Source organism: Brienomyrus brachyistius, chromosome 16, assembly GCF_023856365.1.
Source record: "Brienomyrus brachyistius isolate T26 chromosome 16, BBRACH_0.4, whole genome shotgun sequence".
Taxonomy (NCBI): domain Eukaryota; kingdom Metazoa; phylum Chordata; class Actinopteri; order Osteoglossiformes; family Mormyridae; genus Brienomyrus; species Brienomyrus brachyistius.
Genome location: NC_064548.1, coordinates 21,625,321 through 21,646,760, shown reverse-complemented (window position 1 = coordinate 21,646,760; position 21,440 = coordinate 21,625,321). Strand labels below are relative to the sequence as shown.

The following is a 21,440-nucleotide window of genomic DNA, read 5'->3' as shown; positions in this document are numbered from 1 at the left end:
TACTCTTTGAACAAAGTCTCGCATTGCTGGGAATCCATTTCTAGTGCCATCAGAACCATCCAGCAGGAAGACAACATCCTTTCCTGTAACGCCACGGTCCACTATTCGAAAAATGGAGAAAACACAGCAAGTGAATGAGAGAAGTGGATCCAGGCCATGTTTTGTAAGAGATAGAAGCAGTTAGCTTTCGAGCATCATGCTTGCTGAAATGAGCTACTGATTTCAAAGAAGGCATGCACTCCTGAGAAATCCCATTAGACTACATTTAACATGGCAGACTAGCTTTGATGGCAAAACCCTTCTCATACCTATGACTGTTGGTCCTTCTGTTGATACGCTAGTTACAACCGCATCTACAGAAGACAGAAGCTGTTCTTGCATCCTTGGGAGCTCGTTGAAGTCTGAGACAGACTGAGCATATCTAGGTTCATAGGATATTTTCTGCAGTTCTCGGCTATCCGCGTTCCTGCTTCCAATTCCAAAAGTCAAGACCCCAAGCTCTTTCAGAGCAGCAGCGGGTGCATCTACATTGTCAGTGGACTTTGCGCCGCTCAACAGAATCAAAATCTGAGGAACACCCTCCAGGCGCCTGCTGCCAGAAGGAGCGGTCAAGATGTTGTCTCTAATAAACTGGAGAGCCGCTCCAGTGTTCACGGCTCGTCCTCCCTTGTGTCTCAGATTTCTAACAGCATCAAGGATATCTCCTTTCCTTTGGTATGTGTTCAAATAGAAATGAGCTGTAGGGTCTCCGCTATATTGCACCACTGAGACTCTGTCTTGCTTTTCCTCCAGCTTCAGTTTATCCACTACTCTTTGAACAAAGTCTCGCATTGCTGGGAATCCATTTCTAGTGCCATCAGAACCATCCAGCAGGAAGACAACATCCTTTCCTGTAACGCCACGGTCCACTATTCGAAAAATGGAGAAAACACAGCAAGTGAATGAGAGAAGTGGATCCAGGCCATGTTTTGTAAGAGATAGAAGCAGTTAGCTTTCGAGCATCATGCTTGCTGAAATGAGCTACTGATTTCAAAGAAGGCATGCACTCCTGAGAAATCCCATTAGACTACATTTAACATGGCAGACTAGCTTTGATGGCAAAACCCTTCTCATACCTATGACTGTTGGTCCTTCTGTTGATACGCTAGTTACAACCGCATCTACAGAAGACAGAAGCTGTTCTTGCATCCTTGGGAGCTCGTTGAAGTCTGAGACAGACTGAGCATATCTAGGTTCATAGGATATTTTCTGCAGTTCTCGGCTATCCGCGTTCCTGCTTCCAATTCCAAAAGTCAAGACCCCAAGCTCTTTCAGAGCAGCAGCGGGTGCATCTACATTGTCAGTGGACTTTGCGCCGCTCAACAGAATCAAAATCTGAGGAACACCCTCCAGGCGCCTGCTGCCAGAAGGAGCGGTCAAGATGTTGTCTCTAATAAACTGGAGAGCAGCTCCAGTGTTCACGGCTCGTCCTCCCTTGTGTCTCAGATTTCTAACAGCATCAAGGATATCTCCTTTCCTTTGGTATGTGTTCAAATAGAAATGAGCTGTAGGGTCTCCGCTATATTGCACCACTGAGACTCTGTCTTGCTTTTCCTCCAGCTTCAGTTTATCCACTACTCTTTGAACAAAGTCTCGCATTGCTGGGAATCCATTTCTAGTGCCATCAGAACCATCCAGCAGCAAGACAACATCCTTTCCTGTAACGCCATGGTCCACTATTCGAAAAATGGAGAAATCACAGCAAGTGAATGAGAGAAGTGGTTCCAGACCATGTTTTGTAAGAGATAGAAGCAGTTAGCTTTCGAGCATTATACTTGCTGAAATGAGATACTGATTTCAAAGAAGGCATGCACTCCTGAGTAATCCTATGAGACTACATTTAACATGGCAGACTAGCTTTGATGGCAAAACCCTTTTCATACCTATGACTGTTGGTCCTTCTGTTGATACGCTAGTTACAACCGCATCTACAGAAGACAGAAGCTGTTCTTGCATCCTTGGGAGCTCGTTGAAGTCTGAGACAGACTGAGCATATGTAGGTTCATAGGATATTTTCTGTAGTTCTCGGCTATCTGCGTTCCTGCTTCCAATTCCAAAAGTCAAGACCCCAAGCTCTTTCAGAGCAGCAGCGGGTGCATCTACATTGTCAGTGGACTTTGCGCCGCTCAACAGAATCAAAATCTGAGGAACACCCTCCAGGCGCCTGCTGCCAGAAGGAGCGGTCAAGATGTTGTCTCTAATAAACTGGAGAGCCGCTCCAGTGTTCACGGCTCGTCCTCCCTTGTGTCTCAGATTTCTAACAGCATCAAGGATATCTCCTTTCCTTTGGTATGTGTTCAAATAGAAATGAGCTGTAGGGTCTCCGCTATATTGCACCACTGAGACTCTGTCTTGCTTTTCCTCCAGCTTCAGTTTATCCACTACTCTTTGAACAAAGTCTCGCATTGCTGGGAATCCATTTCTAGTGCCATCAGAACCATCCAGCAGGAAGACAACATCCTTTCCTGTAACGCCACGGTCCACTAATCGAAAAATGGAGAAAACACAGCAAGTGAATGAGAGAAGTGGATCCAGGCCATGTTTTGTAAGAGATAGAAGCAGTTAGCTTTCGAGCATCATGCTTGCTGAAATGAGCTACTGATTTCAAAGAAGGCATGCACTCCTGAGAAATCCCATGAGACTACATTTAACATGGCAGACTAGCTTTGATGGCAAAACCCTTCTCATACCTATGACTGTTGGTCCTTCTGTTGATACGCTAGTTACAACCGTATCTACAGAAGACAGAAGCTGTTCTTGCATCCTTGGGAGCTCGTTGAAGTCTGAGACAGACTGAGCATATGTAGGTTCATAGGATATTTTCTGTAGTTCTCGGCTATCTGCGTTCCTGCTTCCAATTCCAAAAGTCAAGACACCAAGCTCTTTCAGAGCAGCAGCGGGTGCATCTACATTGTCAGTGGACTTTGCGCCGCTCAACAGAATCAAAATCTGAGGAACACCCTCCAGGCGCCTGCTGCCAGAAGGAGCGGTCAAGATGTTGTCTCTAATAAACTGGAGAGCCGCTCCAGTGTTCACGGCTCGTCCTCCCTTGTGTCTCAGATTTCTAACAGCATCAAGGATATCTCTTTTCCTTTGGTATGTGTTCAAATAGAAATGAGCTGTAGGGTCTCCGCTATATTGCACCACTGAGACTCTGTCTTGCTTTTCCTCCAGCTTCAGTTTATCCACTACTCTTTGAACAAAGTCTCGCATTGCTGGGAATCCATTTCTAGTGCCATCAGAACCATCCAGCAGCAAGACAACATCCTTTCCTGTAACGCCACGGTCCACTATTCGAAAAATGGAGAAAACACAGCAAGTGAATGAGAGAAGTGGATCCAGGCCATGTTTTGTAAGAGATAGAAGCAGTTAGCTTTCGAGCATTATACTTGCTGAAATGAGATACTGATTTCAAAGAAGGCATGAACTCCTGAGAAATCCTATGAGACTACATTTAACATGGCAGACTAGCTTTGATGGCAAAACCCTTTTCATACCTATGACTGTTGGTCCTTCTGTTGATACGCTAGTTACAACCGCATCTACAGAAGACAGAAGCTGTTCTTGCATCCTTGGGAGCTCGTTGAAGTCTGAGACAGACTGAGCATATGTAGGTTCATAGGATATTTTCTGTAGTTCTCGGCTATCTGCGTTCCTGCTTCCAATTCCAAAAGTCAAGACCCCAAGCTCTTTCAGAGCAGCAGCGGGTGCATCTACATTGTCAGTGGACTTTGCGCCGCTCAACAGAATCAAAATCTGAGGAACACCCTCCAGGCGCCTGCTGCCAGAAGGAGCGGTCAAGATGTTGTCTCTAATAAACTGGAGAGCCGCTCCAGTGTTCACGGCTCGTCCTCCCTTGTGTCTCAGATTTCTAACAGCGTCAAGGATATCTCCTTTCCTTTGGTATGTGTTCAAATAGAAATGAGCTGTAGGGTCTCCGCTATATTGCACCACTGAGACTCTGTCTTGCTTTTCCTCCAGCTTCAGTTTATCCACTACTCTTTGAACAAAGTCTCGCATTGCTGGGAATCCATTTCTAGTGCCATCAGAACCATCCAGCAGGAAGACAACATCCTTTCCTGTAACGCCACGGTCCACTATTCGAAAAATGGAGAAAACACAGCAAGTGAATGAGAGAAGTGGATCCAGGCCATGTTTTGTAAGAGATAGAAGCAGTTAGCTTTCGAGCATCATGCTTGCTGAAATGAGCTACTGATTTCAAAGAAGGCATGCACTCCTGAGAAATCCCATTAGACTACATTTAACATGGCAGACTAGCTTTGATGGCAAAACCCTTCTCATACCTATGACTGTTGGTCCTTCTGTTGATACGCTAGTTACAACCGCATCTACAGAAGACAGAAGCTGTTCTTGCATCCTTGGGAGCTCGTTGAAGTCTGAGACAGACTGAGCATATCTAGGTTCATAGGATATTTTCTGCAGTTCTCGGCTATCCGCGTTCCTGCTTCCAATTCCAAAAGTCAAGACCCCAAGCTCTTTCAGAGCAGCAGCGGGTGCATCTACATTGTCAGTGGACTTTGCGCCGCTCAACAGAATCAAAATCTGAGGAACACCCTCCAGGCGCCTGCTGCCAGAAGGAGCGGTCAAGATGTTGTCTCTAATAAACTGGAGAGCAGCTCCAGTGTTCACGGCTCGTCCTCCCTTGTGTCTCAGATTTCTAACAGCATCAAGGATATCTCCTTTCCTTTGGTATGTGTTCAAATAGAAATGAGCTGTAGGGTCTCCGCTATATTGCACCACTGAGACTCTGTCTTGCTTTTCCTCCAGCTTCAGTTTATCCACTACTCTTTGAACAAAGTCTCGCATTGCTGGGAATCCATTTCTAGTGCCATCAGAACCATCCAGCAGCAAGACAACATCCTTTCCTGTAACGCCATGGTCCACTATTCGAAAAATGGAGAAAACACAGCAAGTGAATGAGAGAAGTGGTTCCAGACCATGTTTTGTAAGAGATAGAAGCAGTTAGCTTTCGAGCATTATACTTGCTGAAATGAGATACTGATTTCAAAGAAGGCATGCACTCCTGAGTAATCCTATGAGACTACATTTAACATGGCAGACTAGCTTTGATGGCAAAACCCTTTTCATACCTATGACTGTTGGTCCTTCTGTTGATACGCTAGTTACAACCGCATCTACAGAAGACAGAAGCTGTTCTTGCATCCTTGGGAGCTCGTTGAAGTCTGAGACAGACTGAGCATATGTAGGTTCATAGGATATTTTCTGTAGTTCTCGGCTATCTGCGTTCCTGCTTCCAATTCCAAAAGTCAAGACCCCAAGCTCTTTCAGAGCAGCAGCGGGTGCATCTACATTGTCAGTGGACTTTGCGCCGCTCAACAGAATCAAAATCTGAGGAACACCCTCCAGGCGCCTGCTGCCAGAAGGAGCGGTCAAGATGTTGTCTCTAATAAACTGGAGAGCCGCTCCAGTGTTCACGGCTTGTCCTCCCTTGTGTCTCAGATTTCTAACAGCATCAAGGATATCTCCTTTCCTTTGGTATGTGTTCAAATAGAAATGAGCTGTAGGGTCTCCGCTATATTGCACCACTGAGACTCTGTCTTGCTTTTCCTCCAGCTTCAGTTTATCCACTACTCTTTGAACAAAGTCTCGCATTGCTGGGAATCCATTTCTAGTGCCATCAGAACCATCCAGCAGGAAGACAACATCCTTTCCTGTAACGCCACGGTCCACTAATCGAAAAATGGAGAAAACACAGCAAGTGAATGAGAGAAGTGGATCCAGGCCATGTTTTGTAAGAGATAGAAGCAGTTAGCTTTCGAGCATCATGCTTGCTGAAATGAGCTACTGATTTCAAAGAAGGCATGCACTCCTGAGAAATCCCATGAGACTACATTTAACATGGCAGACTAGCTTTGATGGCAAAACCCTTCTCATACCTATGACTGTTGGTCCTTCTGTTGATACGCTAGTTACAACCGCATCTACAGAAGACAGAAGCTGTTCTTGCATCCTTGGGAGCTCGTTGAAGTCTGAGACAGACTGAGCATATCTAGGTTCATAGGATATTTTCTGCAGTTCTCGGCTATCCGCGTTCCTGCTTCCAATTCCAAAAGTCAAGACCCCAAGCTCTTTCAGAGCAGCAGCGGGTGCATCTACATTGTCAGTGGACTTTGCGCCGCTCAACAGAATCAAAATCTGAGGAACACCCTCCAGACGCCTGCTGCCAGAAGGAGCGGTCAAGATGTTGTCTCTAATAAACTGGAGAGCCGCTCCAGTGTTCACTGCTCGTCCTCCCTTGTGTCTCAGATTTCTAACAGCGTCAAGGACATCTCCTTTCCTTTGGTATGTGTTCAAATAGAAATGAGCTGTAGGGTCTCCGCTATATTGCACCACTGAGACTCTGTCTTGCTTTTCCTCCAGCTTCAGTTTATCCACTACTCTTTGAACAAAGTCTCGCATTGCTGGGAATCCATTTCTAGTGCCATTAGAACCATCCAGCAGGAAGACAACATCCTTTCCTGTAACGCCATGGTCCACTATTTGAAAAATGGAGAAAACACAGCAAGTGAATGAGAGAAGTGGATCCAGGCCATGTTTTGTAAGAGATAGAAGCAGTTAGCTTTCGAGCATCATGCTTGCTGAAATGAGCTACTGATTTCAAAGAAGGTATGCACTCCTGAGAAATCCCATGAGACTACATTTAACATGGCAGACTAGCTTTGATGGCAAAACCCTTCTCATACCTATGACTGTTGGTCCTTCTGTTGATACGCTAGTTACAACCGCATCTACAGAAGACAGAAGCTGTTCTTGCATCCTTGGGAGCTCGTTGAAGTCTGAGACAGACTGAGCATATCTAGGTTCATAGGATATTTTCTGCAGTTCTCGGCTATCCGCATTCCTGCTTCCAATTCCAAAAGTCAAGACCCCAAGCTCTTTCAGAGCAGCAGCGGGTGCATCTACATTGTCAGTGGACTTTGCGCCGCTCAACAGAATCAAAATCTGAGGAACACCCTCCAGGCGCCTGCTGCCAGAAGGAGCGGTCAAGATGTTGTCTCTAATAAACTGGAGAGCCGCTCCAGTGTTCACGGCTCGTCCTCCCTTGTGTCTCAGATTTCTAACAGCATCAAGGATATCTCCTTTCCTTTGGTATGTGTTCAAATAGAAATGAGCTGTAGGGTCTCCGCTATATTGCACCACTGAGACTCTGTCTTGCTTTTCCTCCAGCTTCAGTTTATCCACTACTCTTTGAACAAAGTCTCGCATTGCTGGGAATCCATTTCTAGTGCCATCAGAACCATCCAGCAGGAAGACAACATCCTTTCCTGTAACGCCACGGTCCACTATTCGAAAAATGGAGAAAACACAGCAAGTGAATGAGAGAAGTGGATCCAGGCCATGTTTTGTAAGAGATAGAAGCAGTTAGCTTTCGAGCATCATGCTTGCTGAAATGAGCTACTGATTTCAAAGAAGGCATGCACTCCTGAGAAATCCCATGAGACTACATTTAACATGGCAGACTAGCTTTGATGGCAAAACCCTTCTCATACCTATGACTGTTGGTCCTTCTGTTGATACGCTAGTTACAACCGCATCTACAGAAGACAGAAGCTGTTCTTGCATCCTTGGGAGCTCGTTGAAGTCTGAGACAGACTGAGCATATCTAGGTTCATAGGATATTTTCTGCAGTTCTCGGCTATCCGCGTTCCTGCTTCCAATTCCAAAAGTCAAGACCCCAAGCTCTTTCAGAGCAGCAGCGGGTGCATCTACATTGTCAGTGGACTTTGCGCCGCTCAACAGAATCAAAATCTGAGGAACACCCTCCAGACGCCTGCTGCCAGAAGGAGCGGTCAAGATGTTGTCTCTAATAAACTGGAGAGCCGCTCCAGTGTTCACTGCTCGTCCTCCCTTGTGTCTCAGATTTCTAACAGCGTCAAGGACATCTCCTTTCCTTTGGTATGTGTTCAAATAGAAATGAGCTGTAGGGTCTCCGCTATATTGCACCACTGAGACTCTGTCTTGCTTTTCCTCCAGCTTCAGTTTATCCACTACTCTTTGAACAAAGTCTCGCATTGCTGGGAATCCATTTCTAGTGCCATTAGAACCATCCAGCAGGAAGACAACATCCTTTCCTGTAACGCCATGGTCCACTATTCGAAAAATGGAGAACACACAGCAAGTGAATGAGAGAAGTGAATCCAGGCCATGTTTTGTAAGAGATAGAAGCAGTTAGCTTTCGAGCATCATGCTTGCTGAAATGAGCTACTGATTTCAAAGAAGGCATGCACTCCTGAGAAATCCCATGAGACTACATTTAACATGGCAGACTAGCTTTGATGGCAAAACCCTTCTCATACCTATGACTGTTGGTCCTTCTGTTGATACGCTAGTTCCAACCGCATCTACAGAAGACAGAAGCTGTTCTTGCATCCTTGGGAGCTCGTTGAAGTCTGAGACAGACTGAGCATATCTAGGTTCATAGGATATTTTCTGCAGTTCTTGGCTATCCGCATTCCTGCTTCCAATTCCAAAAGTCAAGAGCCCAAGCTCTTTCAGAGCAGCAGCGGGTGCATCTACATTGTCAGTGGACTTTGCGCCGCTCAACAGAATCAAAATCTGAGGAACACCCTCCAGGCGCCTGCTGCCAGAAGGAGCGGTCAAGATGTTGTCTCTAATAAACTGGAGAGCCGCTCCAGTGTTCACGGCTCGTCCTCCCTTGTGTCTCAGATTTCTAACAGCATCAAGGATATCTCCTTTCCTTTGGTATGTGTTCAAATAGAAATGAGCTGTAGGGTCTCCGCTATATTGCACCACTGAGACTCTGTCTTGCTTTTCCTCCAGCTTCAGTTTATCCACTACTCTTTGAACAAAGTCTCGCATTGCTGGGAATCCATTTCTAGTGCCATCAGAACCATCCAGCAGGAAGACAACATCCTTTCCTGTAACGCCACGGTCCACTATTCGAAAAATGGAGAAAACACAGCAAGTGAATGAGAGAAGTGGATCCAGGCCATGTTTTGTAAGAGATAGAAGCAGTTAGCTTTCGAGCATCATGCTTGCTGAAATGAGCTACTGATTTCAAAGAAGGCATGCACTCCTGAGAAATCCCATGAGACTACATTTAACATGGCAGACTAGCTTTGATGGCAAAACCCTTCTCATACCTATGACTGTTGGTCCTTCTGTTGATACGCTAGTTACAACCGCATCTACAGAAGACAGAAGCTGTTCTTGCATCCTTGGGAGCTCGTTGAAGCCTGAGACAGACTGAGCATATCTAGGTTCATAGGATATTTTCTGCAGTTCTCGGCTATCCGCGTTCCTGCTTCCAATTCCAAAAGTCAAGACCCCAAGTTCTTTCAGAGCAGCAGCGGGTGCATCTACATTGTCAGTGGACTTTGCGCCGCTCAACAGAATCAAAATCTGAGGAACACCCTCCAGGCGCCTGCTGCCAGAAGGAGCGGTCAAGATGTTGTCTCTAATAAACTGGAGAGCCGCTCCAGTGTTCACGGCTCGTCCTCCCTTGTGTCTCAGATTTCTAACAGCATCAAGGATATCTCCTTTCCTTTGGTATGTGTTCAAATAGAAATGAGCTGTAGGGTCTCCGCTATATTGCACCACTGAGACTCTGTCTTGCTTTTCCTCCAGCTTCAGTTTATCCACTACTCTTTGAACAAAGTCTCGCATTGCTGGGAATCCATTTCTAGTGCCATCAGAACCATCCAGCAGGAAGAAAACATCCTTTCCTGTAACGCCACGGTCCACTAATCGAAAAATGGAGAAAACACAGCAAGTGAATGAGAGAAGTGGATCCAGGCCATGTTTTGTAAGAGATAGAAGCAGTTAGCTTTCGAGCGTTATGCTTGCTGAAATGAGCTACTGATTTCAAAGAAGGCATGCACTCCTGAGAAATCCCATGAGACTACATTTAACATGGCAGACTAGCTTTGATGGCAAAACCCTTTTCATACCTACGACTGTTGGTCCTTCTGTTGATACGCTAGTTACAACCGCATCTACAAAAGACAGAAGCTGTTCTTGCATCCTTGGGAGCTCGTTGAAGTCTGAGACAGACTGAGCATATCTAGGTTCATAGGATATTTTCTGCAGTTCTTGGCTATCCGCATTCCTGCTTCCAATTCCAAAAGTCAAGACCCCAAGCTCTTTCAGAGCAGCAGCGGGTGCATCTACATTGTCAGTGGACTGTGCGCCGCTCAACAGAATCAAAATCTGAGGAACACCCTCCAGGCGCCTGCTGCCAGAAGGAGCGGTCAAGATGTTGTCTCTAATAAACTGGAGAGCCGCTCCAGTGTTCACGGCTCGTCCTCCCTTGTGTCTCAGATTTCTAACAGCGTCAAGGATATCTCCTTTCCTTTGGTATGTGTTCAAATAGAAATGAGCTGTAGGGTCTCCGCTATATTGCACCACTGAGACTCTGTCTTGCTTTTCCTCCAGCTTCAGTTTATCCACTACTCTTTGAACAAAGTCTCGCATTGCTGGGAATCCATTTCTAGTGCCATCAGAACCATCCAGCAGCAAGACAACATCCTTTCCTGTAATGCCACGGTCCACTATTCGAAAAATGGAGAAAACACAGCAAGTGAATGAGAGAAGTGGATCCAGGCCATGTTTTGTAAGAGATAGAAGCAGTTAGCTTTCGAGCATTGTGCTTGCTGAAAGGAGCTACTGATTTCAAAGAAGGCATGCACTCCTGAGAAATCCCATGAGACTACATTTAACATGGCAGACTAGCTTTGATGGCAAAACCCTTTTCATACCTATGACTGTTGGTCCTTCTGTTGATACGCTAGTTACAACCGCATCTACAGAAGACAGAAGCTGTTCTTGCATCCTTGGGAGCTCGTTGAAGTCTGAGACAGACTGAGCATATCTAGGTTCATAGGATATTTTCTGCAGTTCTTGGCTATCCGCATTCCTGCTTCCAATTCCAAAAGTCAAGACCCCAAGCTCTTTCAGAGCAGCAGCGGGTGCATCTACATTGTCAGTGGACTTTGCGCCGCTCAACAGAATCAAAATCTGAGGAACACCCTCCAGGCGCCTGCTGCCAGAAGGAGCGGTCAAGATGTTGTCTCTAATAAACTGGAGAGCCGCTCCAGTGTTCACGGCTCGTCCTCCCTTGTGTCTCAGATTTCTAACAGCATCAAGGATATCTCCTTTCCTTTGGTATGTGTTCAAATAGAAATGAGCTGTAGGGTCTCCGCTATATTGCACCACTGAGACTCTGTCTTGCTTTTCCTCCAGCTTCAGTTTATCCACTACTCTTTGAACAAAGTCTCGCATTGCTGGGAATCCATTTCTAGTGCCATCAGAACCATCCAGCAGGAAGACAACATCCTTTCCTGTAACGCCACGGTCCACTAATCGAAAAATGGAGAAAACACAGCAAGTGAATGAGAGAAGTGGATCCAGGCCATGTTTTGTAAGAGATAGAAGCAGTTAGCTTTCGAGCATTATGCTTGCTGAAATGAGCTACTGATTTCAAAGAAGGCATGCACTCCTGAGAAATCCCATGAGACTACATTTAACATGGCAGACTAGCTTTGATGGCAAAACCCTTTTCATACCTATGACTGTTGGTCCTTCTGTTGATACGCTAGTTACAACTGCATCTACAGAAGACAGAAGCTGTTCTTGCATCCTTGGGAGCTCGTTGAAGTCTGAGACAGACTGAGCATATCTAGGTTCATAGGATATTTTCTGCAGTTCTCGGCTATCCGCATTCCTGCTTCCAATTCCAAAAGTCAAGACCCCAAGCTCTTTCAGAGCAGCAGCGGGTGCATCTACATTGTCAGTGGACTTTGCGCCGCTCAACAGAATCAAAATCTGAGGAACACCCTCCAGGCGCCTGCTGCCAGAAGGAGCGGTCAAGATGTTGTCTCTAATAAACTGGAGAGCCGCTCCAGTGTTCACGGCTCGTCCTCCCTTGTGTCTCAGATTTCTAACAGCGTCAAGGATATCTCCTTTCCTTTGGTATGTGTTCAAATAGAAATGAGCTGTAGGGTCTCCACTATATTGCACCACTGAGACTCTGTCTTGCTTTTCCTCCAGCTTCAGTTTATCCACTACTCTTTGAACAAAGTCTCGCATTGCTGGGAATCCATTTCTAGTGCCATTAGAACCATCCAGCAGGAAGACAACATCCTTTCCTGTAACGCCACGGTCCACTATTTGAAAAATGGAGAAAACACAGCAAGTGAATGAGAGAAGTGGATCCAGGCCATGTTTTGTAAGAGATAGAAGCAGTTAGCTTTCGAGCATCATGCTTGCTGAAATGAGCTACTGATTTCAAAGAAGGCATGCACTCCTGAGAAATCCCATAAGACTACATTTAACATGGCAGACTAGCTTTGATGGCAAAACCCTTCTCATACCTATGACTGTTGGTCCTTCTGTTGATACACTAGTTACAACCGCATCTACAGAAGACAGAAGCTGTTCTTGCATCATTGGGAGCTCGTTGAAGTCTGAGACAGACTGAGCATATCTAGGTTCATAGGATATTTTCTGCAGTTCTCGGCTATCCGCGTTCCTGCTTCCAATTCCAAAAGTCAAGACCCCAAGCTCTTTCAGAGCAGCAGCGGGTGCATCTACATTGTCAGTGGACTTTGCGCCGCTCAACAGAATCAAAATCTGAGGAACACCCTCCAGGCGCCTGCTGCCAGAAGGAGCGGTCAAGATGTTGTCTCTAATAAACTGGAGAGCCGCTCCAGTGTTCACGGCTCGTCCTCCCTTGTGTCTCAGATTTCTAACAGCATCAAGGATATCTCCTTTCCTTTGGTATGTGTTCAAATAGAAATGAGTTGTAGGGTCTCCGCTATATTGCACCACTGAGACTCTGTCTTGCTTTTCCTCCAACTTCAGTTTATCCACTACTCTTTGAACAAAGTCTCGCATTGCTGGGAATCCATTTCTAGTGCCATCAGAACCATCCAGCAGGAAGACAACATCCTTTCCTGTAACGCCACGGTCCACTAATCGAAAAATGGAGAAAACACAGCAAGTGAATGAGAGAAGTGGATCCAGGCCATGTTTTGTAAGAGATAGAAGCAGTTAGCTTTCGAGCATTATGCTTGCTGAAATGAGCTACTGATTTCAAAGAAGGCATGCACTCCTGAGAAATCCCATGAGACTACATTTAACATGGCAGACTAGCTTTGATGGCAAAACCCTTTTCATACCTATGACTGTTGGTCCTTCTGTTGATACGCTAGTTACAACCGCATCTACAGAAGACAGAAGCTGTTCTTGCATCCTTGGGAGCTCGTTGAAGTCTGAGACAGACTGAGCATATCTAGGTTCAAAGGATATTTTCTGCAGTTCTTGGCTATCCGCATTCCTGCTTCCAATTCCAAAAGTCAAGACCCCAAGCTCTTTCAGAGCAGCAGCGGGTGCATCTACATTGTCAGTGGACTTTGCGCCGCTCAACAGAATCAAAATCTGAGGAACACCCTCCAGGCGCCTGCTGCCAGAAGGAGCGGTCAAGATGTTGTCTCTAATAAACTGGAGAGCCGCTCCAGTGTTCACGGCTCGTCCTCCCTTGTGTCTCAGATTTCTAACAGCATCAAGGATATCTCCTTTCCTTTGGTATGTGTTCAAATAGAAATGAGCTGTAGGGTCTCCGCTATATTGCACCACTGAGACTCTGTCTTGCTTTTCCTCCAGCTTCAGTTTATCCACTACTCTTTGAACAAAGTCTCGCATTGCTGGGAATCCATTTCTAGTGCCATCAGAACCATCCAGCAGGAAGACAACATCCTTTCCTGTAACGCCACGGTCCACTAATCGAAAAATGGAGAAAACACAGCAAGTGAATGAGAGAAGTGGATCCAGGCCATGTTTTGTAAGAGATAGAAGCAGTTAGCTTTCGAGCATTATGCTTGCTGAAATGAGCTACTGATTTCAAAGAAGGCATGCACTCCTGAGAAATCCCATGAGACTACATTTAACATGGCAGACTAGCTTTGATGGCAAAACCCTTTTCATACCTATGACTGTTGGTCCTTCTGTTGATACGCTAGTTACAACCGCATCTACAGAAGACAGAAGCTGTTCTTGCATCCTTGGGAGCTCGTTGAAGTCTGAGACAGACTGAGCATATCTAGGTTCATAGGATATTTTCTGCAGTTCTTGGCTATCCGCATTCCTGCTTCCAATTCCAAAAGTCAAGACCCCAAGATCTTTCAGAGTAGCAGCGGGTGCATCTACATTGTCAGTGGACTTTGCGCCGCTCAACAGAATCAAAATCTGAGGAACACCCTCCAGGCGCCTGCTGCCAGAAGGAGCGGTCAAGATGTTGTCTCTAATAAACTGGAGAGCCGCTCCAGTGTTCACGGCTCGTCCTCCCTTGTGTCTCAGATTTCTAACAGCGTCAAGGATATCTCCTTTCCTTTGGTATGTGTTCAAATAGAAATGAGCTGTAGGGTCTCCGCTATATTGCACCACTGAGACTCTGTCTTGCTTTTCCTCCAGCTTCAGTTTATCCACTACTCTTTGAACAAAGTCTCGCATTGCTGGGAATCCATTTCTAGTGCCATCAGAACCATCCAGCAGCAAGACAACATCCTTTCCTGTAACGCCACGGTCCACTATTCGAAAAATGGAGAAAACACAGCAAGTGAATGAGAGAAGTGGTTCCAGACCATGTTTTGTAAGAGATAGAAGCAGTTAGCTTTCGAGCATCATGCTTGCTGAAATGAGCTACTGATTTCAAAGAAGGCATGCACTCCTGAGAAATCCCATGAGACTACATTTAACATGGCAGACTAGCTTTGATGGCAAAACCCTTCTCATACCTATGACTGTTGGTCCTTCTGTTGATACACTAGTTACAACCGCATCTACAGAAGACAGAAGCTGTTCTTGCATCCTTGGGAGCTCGTTGAAGTCTGAGACAGACTGAGCATATCTAGGTTCATAGGATATTTTCTGCAGTTCTCGGCTATCCGCGTTCCTGCTTCCAATTCCAAAAGTCAAGACCCCAAGCTCTTTCAGAGCAGCAGCGGGTGCATCTACATTGTCAGTGGACTTTGCGCCGCTCAACAGAATCAAAATCTGAGGAACACCCTCCAGACGCCTGCTGCCAGAAGGAGCGGTCAAGATGTTGTCTCTAATAAACTGGAGAGCCGCTCCAGTGTTCACGGCTCGTCCTCCCTTGTGTCTCAGATTTCTAACAGCATCAAGGATATCTCCTTTCCTTTGGTATGTGTTCAAATAGAAATGAGCTGTAGGGTCTCCGCTATATTGCACCACTGAGACTCTGTCTTGCTTTTCCTCCAGCTTCAGTTTATCCATTACTCTTTGAACAAAGTCTCGCATTGCTGGGAATCCATTTCTAGTGCCATCAGAACCATCCAGCAGGAAGACAACATCCTTTCCTGTAACGCCACGGTCCACTAAACGAAAAATGGAGAAAACAAAGCAAGTGAATGAGAGAAGTGGATCCAGGCCATGTTTTGTAAGAGATAGAAGCAGTTAGCTTTCGAGCATTATGCTTGCTGAAATGAGCTACTGATTTCAAAGAAGGCATGCACTCCTGAGAAATCCCATAAGACTACATTTAACATGGCAGACTAGCTTTGATGGCAAAACCCTTTTCATACCTATGACTGTTGGTCCTTCTGTTGATACGCTAGTTACAACCGCATCTACAGAAGACAGAAGCTGTTCTTGCATCCTTGGGAGCTCGTTGAAGTCTGAGACAGACTGAGCATATCTAGGTTCATAGGATATTTTCTGCAGTTCTTGGCTATCCGCATTCCTGCTTCCAATTCCAAAAGTCAAGACCCCAAGCTCTTTCAGAGCAGCAGCGGGTGCATCTACATTGTCAGTGGACTTTGCGCCGCTCAACAGAATCAAAATCTGAGGAACACCCTCCAGGCGCCTGCTGCCAGAAGGAGCGGTCAAGATGTTGTCTCTAATAAACTGGAGAGCCGCTCCAGTGTTTACGGCTCGTCCTCCCTTGTGTCTCAGATTTCTAACAGCATCAAGGATATCTCCTTTCCTTTGGTATGTGTTCAAATAGAAATGAGCTGTAGGGTCTCCGCTATATTGCACCACTGAGACTCTGTCTTGCTTTTCCTCCAGCTTCAGTTTATCCACTACTCTTTGAACAAAGTCTCGCATTGCTGGGAATCCATTTCTAGTGCCATCAGAACCATCCAGCAGCAAGACAACATCCTTTCCTGTAACGCCACGGTCCACTATTCGAAAAATGGAGAAAACACAGCAAGTGAATGAGAGAAGTGGTTCCAGACCATGTTTTGTAAGAGATAGAAGCAGTTAGCTTTCGAGCATCATGCTTGCTGAAATGAGCTACTGATTTCAAAGAAGGCATGCACTCCTGAGAAATCCCATGAGACTACATTTAACATGGCAGACTAGCTTTGATGGCAAAACCCTTCTCATACCTATGACTGTTGGTCCTTCTGTTGATACACTAGTTACAACCGCATCTACAGAAGACAGAAGCTGTTCTTGCATCCTTGGGAGCTCGTTGAAGTCTGAGACAGACTGAGCATATCTAGGTTCATAGGATATTTTCTGCAGTTCTCGGCTATCCGCGTTCCTGCTTCCAATTCCAAAAGTCAAGACCCCAAGCTCTTTCAGAGCAGCAGCGGGTGCATCTACATTGTCAGTGGACTTTGCGCCGCTCAACAGAATCAAAATCTGAGGAACACCCTCCAGACGCCTGCTGCCAGAAGGAGCGGTCAAGATGTTGTCTCTAATAAACTGGAGAGCCGCTCCAGTGTTCACGGCTCGTCCTCCCTTGTGTCTCAGATTTCTAACAGCATCAAGGATATCTCCTTTCCTTTGGTATGTGTTCAAATAGAAATGAGCTGTAGGGTCTCCGCTATATTGCACCACTGAGACTCTGTCTTGCTTTTCCTCCAGCTTCAGTTTATCCATTACTCTTTGAACAAAGTCTCGCATTGCTGGGAATCCATTTCTAGTGCCATCAGAACCATCCAGCAGGAAGACAACATCCTTTCCTGTAACGCCACGGTCCACTAAACGAAAAATGGAGAAAACACAGCAAGTGAATGAGAGAAGTGGATCCAGGCCATGTTTTGTAAGAGATAGAAGCAGTTAGCTTTCGAGCATTATGCTTGCTGAAATGAGCTACTGATTTCAAAGAAGGCATGCACTCCTGAGAAATCCCATAAGACTACATTTAACATGGCAGACTAGCTTTGATGGCAAAACCCTTTTCATACCTATGACTGTTGGTCCTTCTGTTGATACGCTAGTTACAACCGCATCTACAGAAGACAGAAGCTGTTCTTGCATCCTTGGGAGCTCGTTGAAGTCTGAGACAGACTGAGCATATCTAGGTTCATAGGATATTTTCTGCAGTTCTTGGCTATCCGCATTCCTGCTTCCAATTCCAAAAGTCAAGACCCCAAGCTCTTTCAGAGCAGCAGCGGGTGCATCTACATTGTCAGTGGACTTTGCGCCGCTCAACAGAATCAAAATCTGAGGAACACCCTCCAGGCGCCTGCTGCCAGAAGGAGCGGTCAAGATGTTGTCTCTAATAAACTGGAGAGCCGCTCCAGTGTTTACGGCTCGTCCTCCCTTGTGTCTCAGATTTCTAACAGCATCAAGGATATCTCCTTTCCTTTGGTATGTGTTCAAATAGAAATGAGCTGTAGGGTCTCCGCTATATTGCACCACTGAGACTCTGTCTTGCTTTTCCTCCAGCTTCAGTTTATCCACTACTCTTTGAACAAAGTCTCGCATTGCTGGGAATCCATTTCTAGTGCCATCAGAACCATCCAGCAGGAAGACAACATCCTTTCCTGTAACGCCACGGTCCACTATTCGAAAAATGGAGAAAACACAGCAAGTGAATGAGAGAAGTGGATCCAGGCCATGTTTTGTAAGACATAGAAGCAGTTAGCTTTCGAGCATCATGCTTGCTGAAATGAGCTACTGATTTCAAAGAAGGCATGCACTCCTGAGAAATCCCATAAGACTACATTTAACATGGCAGACTAGCTTTGATGGCAAAACCCTTCTCATACCTATGACTGTTGGTCCTTCTGTTGATACACTAGTTACAACCGCATCTACAGAAGACAGAAGCTGTTCTTGCATCCTTGGGAGCTCTTTGAAGTCTGAGACAGACTGAGCATATCTAGGTTCATAGGATATTTTCTGCAGTTCTCGGCTATCCGCGTTCCTGCTTCCAATTCCAAAAGTCAAGACCCCAAGCTCTTTCAGAGCAGCAGCGGGTGCATCTACATTGTCAGTGGACTTTGCGCCGCTCAACAGAATCAAAATCTGAGGAACACCCTCCAGGAGCCTGCTGCCAGAAGGAGCGGTCAAGATGTTGTCTCTAATAAACTGCAGAGCCGCTCCAGTGTTCACGGCTCGTCCTCCCTTGTGTCTCAGATTTCTAACAGCATCAAGGATATCTCCTTTCCTTTGGTATGTGTTCAAATAGAAATGAGCTGTAGGGTCTCCGCTATATTGCACCACTGAGACTCTGTCTTGCTTTTCCTCCAGCTTCAGTTTATACACTACTCTTTGAACAAAGTCTCGCATTGCTGGGAATCCATTTCTAGTGCCATCAGAACCATCCAGCAGCAAGACAACATCCTTTCCTGTAATGCCACGGTCCACTATTCGAAAAATGGAGAAAACACAGCAAGTGAATGAGAGAAGTGGATCCAGGCCATGTTTTGTAAGAGATAGAAGCAGTTAGCTTTCGAGCATTGTGCTTGCTGAAAGGAGCTACTGATTTCAAAGAAGGCATGCACTCCTGAGAAATCCCATTAGACTACATTTAACATGGCAGACTAGCTTTGATGGCAAAACCCTTTTCATACCTATGACTGTTGGTCCTTCTGTTGATGCACTAGTTACAACCGCATCTACAGAAGACAGAAGCTGTTCTTGCATCCTTGGGAGCTCGTTGAAGTCTGAGACAGACTGAGCATATCTAGGTTCATAGGATATTTTCTGCATTTCTTGGCTATCCGCATTCCTGCTTCCAATTCCAAAAGTCAAGACCCCAAGCTCTTTCAGAGCAGCAGCGGGTGCATCTACATTGTCAGTGGACTTTGCGCCGCTCAACAGAATCAAAATCTGAGGAACACCCTCCAGGCGCCTGCTGCCAGAAGGAGCGGTCAAGATGTTGTCTCTAATAAACTGCAGAGCCGCTCCAGTGTTCACGGCTCGTCCTCCCTTGTGTCTCAGATTTCTAACAGCATCAAGGATATCTCCTTTCCTTTGGTATGTGTTCAAATAGAAATGAGCTGTAGGGTCTCCGCTATATTGCACCACTGAGACTCTGTCTTGCTTTTCCTCCAGCTTCAGTTTATCCACTACTCTTTGAACAAAGTCTCGCATTGCTGGGAATCCATTTCTAGTGCCATCAGAACCATCCAGCAGCAAGACAACATCCTTTCCTGTAATGCCACGGTCCACTATTCGAAAAATGGAGAAAACACAGCAAGTGAATGAGAGAAGTGGATCCAGGCCATGTTTTGTAAGAGATAGAAGCAGTTAGCTTTCGAGCATTGTGCTTGCTGAAAGGAGCTACTGATTTCAAAGAAGGCATGCATTCCTGAGAAATCCCATGAGACTACATTTAACATGGCAGACTAGCTTTGATGGCAAAACCCTTCTCATACCTATGACTGTTGGTCCTTCTGTTGATACACTAGTTACAACCGCATCTACAGAAGACAGAAGCTGTTCTTGCATCCTTGGGAGCTCGTTGAAGTCTGAGACAGACTGAGCATATCTAGGTTCATAGGATATTTTCTGCAGTTCTCGGCTATCCGCGTTCCTGCTTCCAATTCCAAAAGTCAAGACCCCAAGCTCTTTCAGAGCAGCACCGGGTGCATCTACATTGTCAGTGGACTTTGCGCCGCTCAAGAGAATCAAAATCTGAGGAACACCCTCCAGGCGCCTGCTGCCAGAAGGAGCGGTCAAGATGTTGTCTCTAATAAACTGGAGAGCCGCTCCAGTGTTCACGGCTCGTCCTCCCTTGTGTCTCAGATTTCTAACAGCATCAAGGATATCTCCTTTCCTTTGGTATGTGTTCAAATAGAAATGAGCTGTAGGGTCTCCGCTATATTGCACCACTGAGACTCTGTCTTGCTTTTCCTCCAGCTTCAGTTTATCCACAACTCTTTGAACAAAGTCTCGCATTGCTGGGAATCCATTTCTAGTGCCATCAGAACCATCCAGCAGGAAGACAACATCCTTTCCTGTAACGCCACGGTCCACTAATCGAAAAATGGAGAAAACACAGCAAGTGAATGAGAGAAGTGGATCCAGGCCATGTTTTGTAAGAGATAGAAGCAGTTAGCTTTTGAGCATTATGCTTGCTGAAAGGAGCTACTGATTTCAAAGAAGGCATGCACTCCTGAGAAATCCCATTAGACTACATTTAACATGGCAGACTAGCTTTGATGGCAAAACCCTTTTCATACCTATGACTGTTGGTCCTTCTGTTGATGCACTAGTTACAACCGCATCTACAGAAGACAGAAGCTGTTCTTGCATCCTTGGGAGCTCGTTGAAGTCTGAGACAGACTGAGCATATCTAGGTTCATAGGATATTTTCTGCATTTCTTGGCTATCCGCATTCCTGCTTCCAATTCCAAAAGTCAAGATCCCAAGCTCTTTCAGAGCAGCAGCGGGTGCATCTACATTGTCAGTGGACTTTGCGCCGCTCAAGAGAATCAAAATCTGAGGAACACCCTCCAGGCGCCTGCTGCCAGAAGGAGCGGTCAAGATGTTGTCTCTAATAAACTGGAGAGCAACTCCAGTGTTCACGGCTCGTCCTCCCTTGTGTCTCAGATTTCTAACAGCATCAAGGATATCTCCTTTCCTTTGGTATGTGTTCAAATAGAAATGAGCTGTAGGGTCTCCGCTATATTGCACCACTGAGACTCTGTCTTGCTTTTCCTCCAGCTTCAGTTTATCCACTACTCTTTGAACAAAGTCTCGCATTGCTGGGAATCCATTTCTAGTGCCATCAGAACCATCCAGCAGCAAGACAACATCCTTTCCTGTAATGCCACGGTCCACTATTCGAAAAATGGAGAAAACACAGCAACTGAATGAGAGAAGTGGATCCAGGCCATGTTTTGTAAGAGATAGAAGCAATTAGCTTTCGAGCATTATGCTTGCTGAAAGGAGCTACTGATTTCAAAGAAGGCATGCACTCCTGAGAAATCCCATTAGACTACATTTAACATGGCAGACTAGCTTTGATGGCAAAACCCTTTTCATACCTATGACTGTTGGTCCTTCTGTTGATATACTAGTTACAACCGCATCTACAGAAGACAGAAGCTGTTCTTGCATCCTTGGGAGCTCGTTGAAGTCTGAGACAGACTGAGCATATCTAGGTTCATAGGATATTTTCTGCAGTTCTTGGCTAT

The 21,440-nt window shown here is 45.7% G+C and overlaps 1 protein-coding gene across 1 annotated transcript in view; it reads right to left on the bottom strand.

Moving 5' to 3' along the window:
* Window positions 1–20,870, bottom strand: part of col6a3 (collagen, type VI, alpha 3) — a 70,879-nt gene extending 50,009 nt beyond the window's left edge. Inside the window, exons 1-5 of the mRNA XM_048979949.1 lie at window positions 20,484–20,870; window positions 19,677–20,276; window positions 18,870–19,469; window positions 18,063–18,662; window positions 11,607–12,206 (exon numbers count right to left, since the gene is read on the bottom strand). Of these exons, the coding sequence (XP_048835906.1) occupies window positions 11,607–12,206; window positions 18,063–18,662; window positions 18,870–19,469; window positions 19,677–20,276; window positions 20,484–20,622 (2,539 nt within the window). The 5' untranslated portion in view covers window positions 20,623–20,870. The remainder of the gene's footprint in view (window positions 1–11,606; window positions 12,207–18,062; window positions 18,663–18,869; window positions 19,470–19,676; window positions 20,277–20,483) is intronic.
* Window positions 20,871–21,440: the final 570 nt, after the last annotated feature.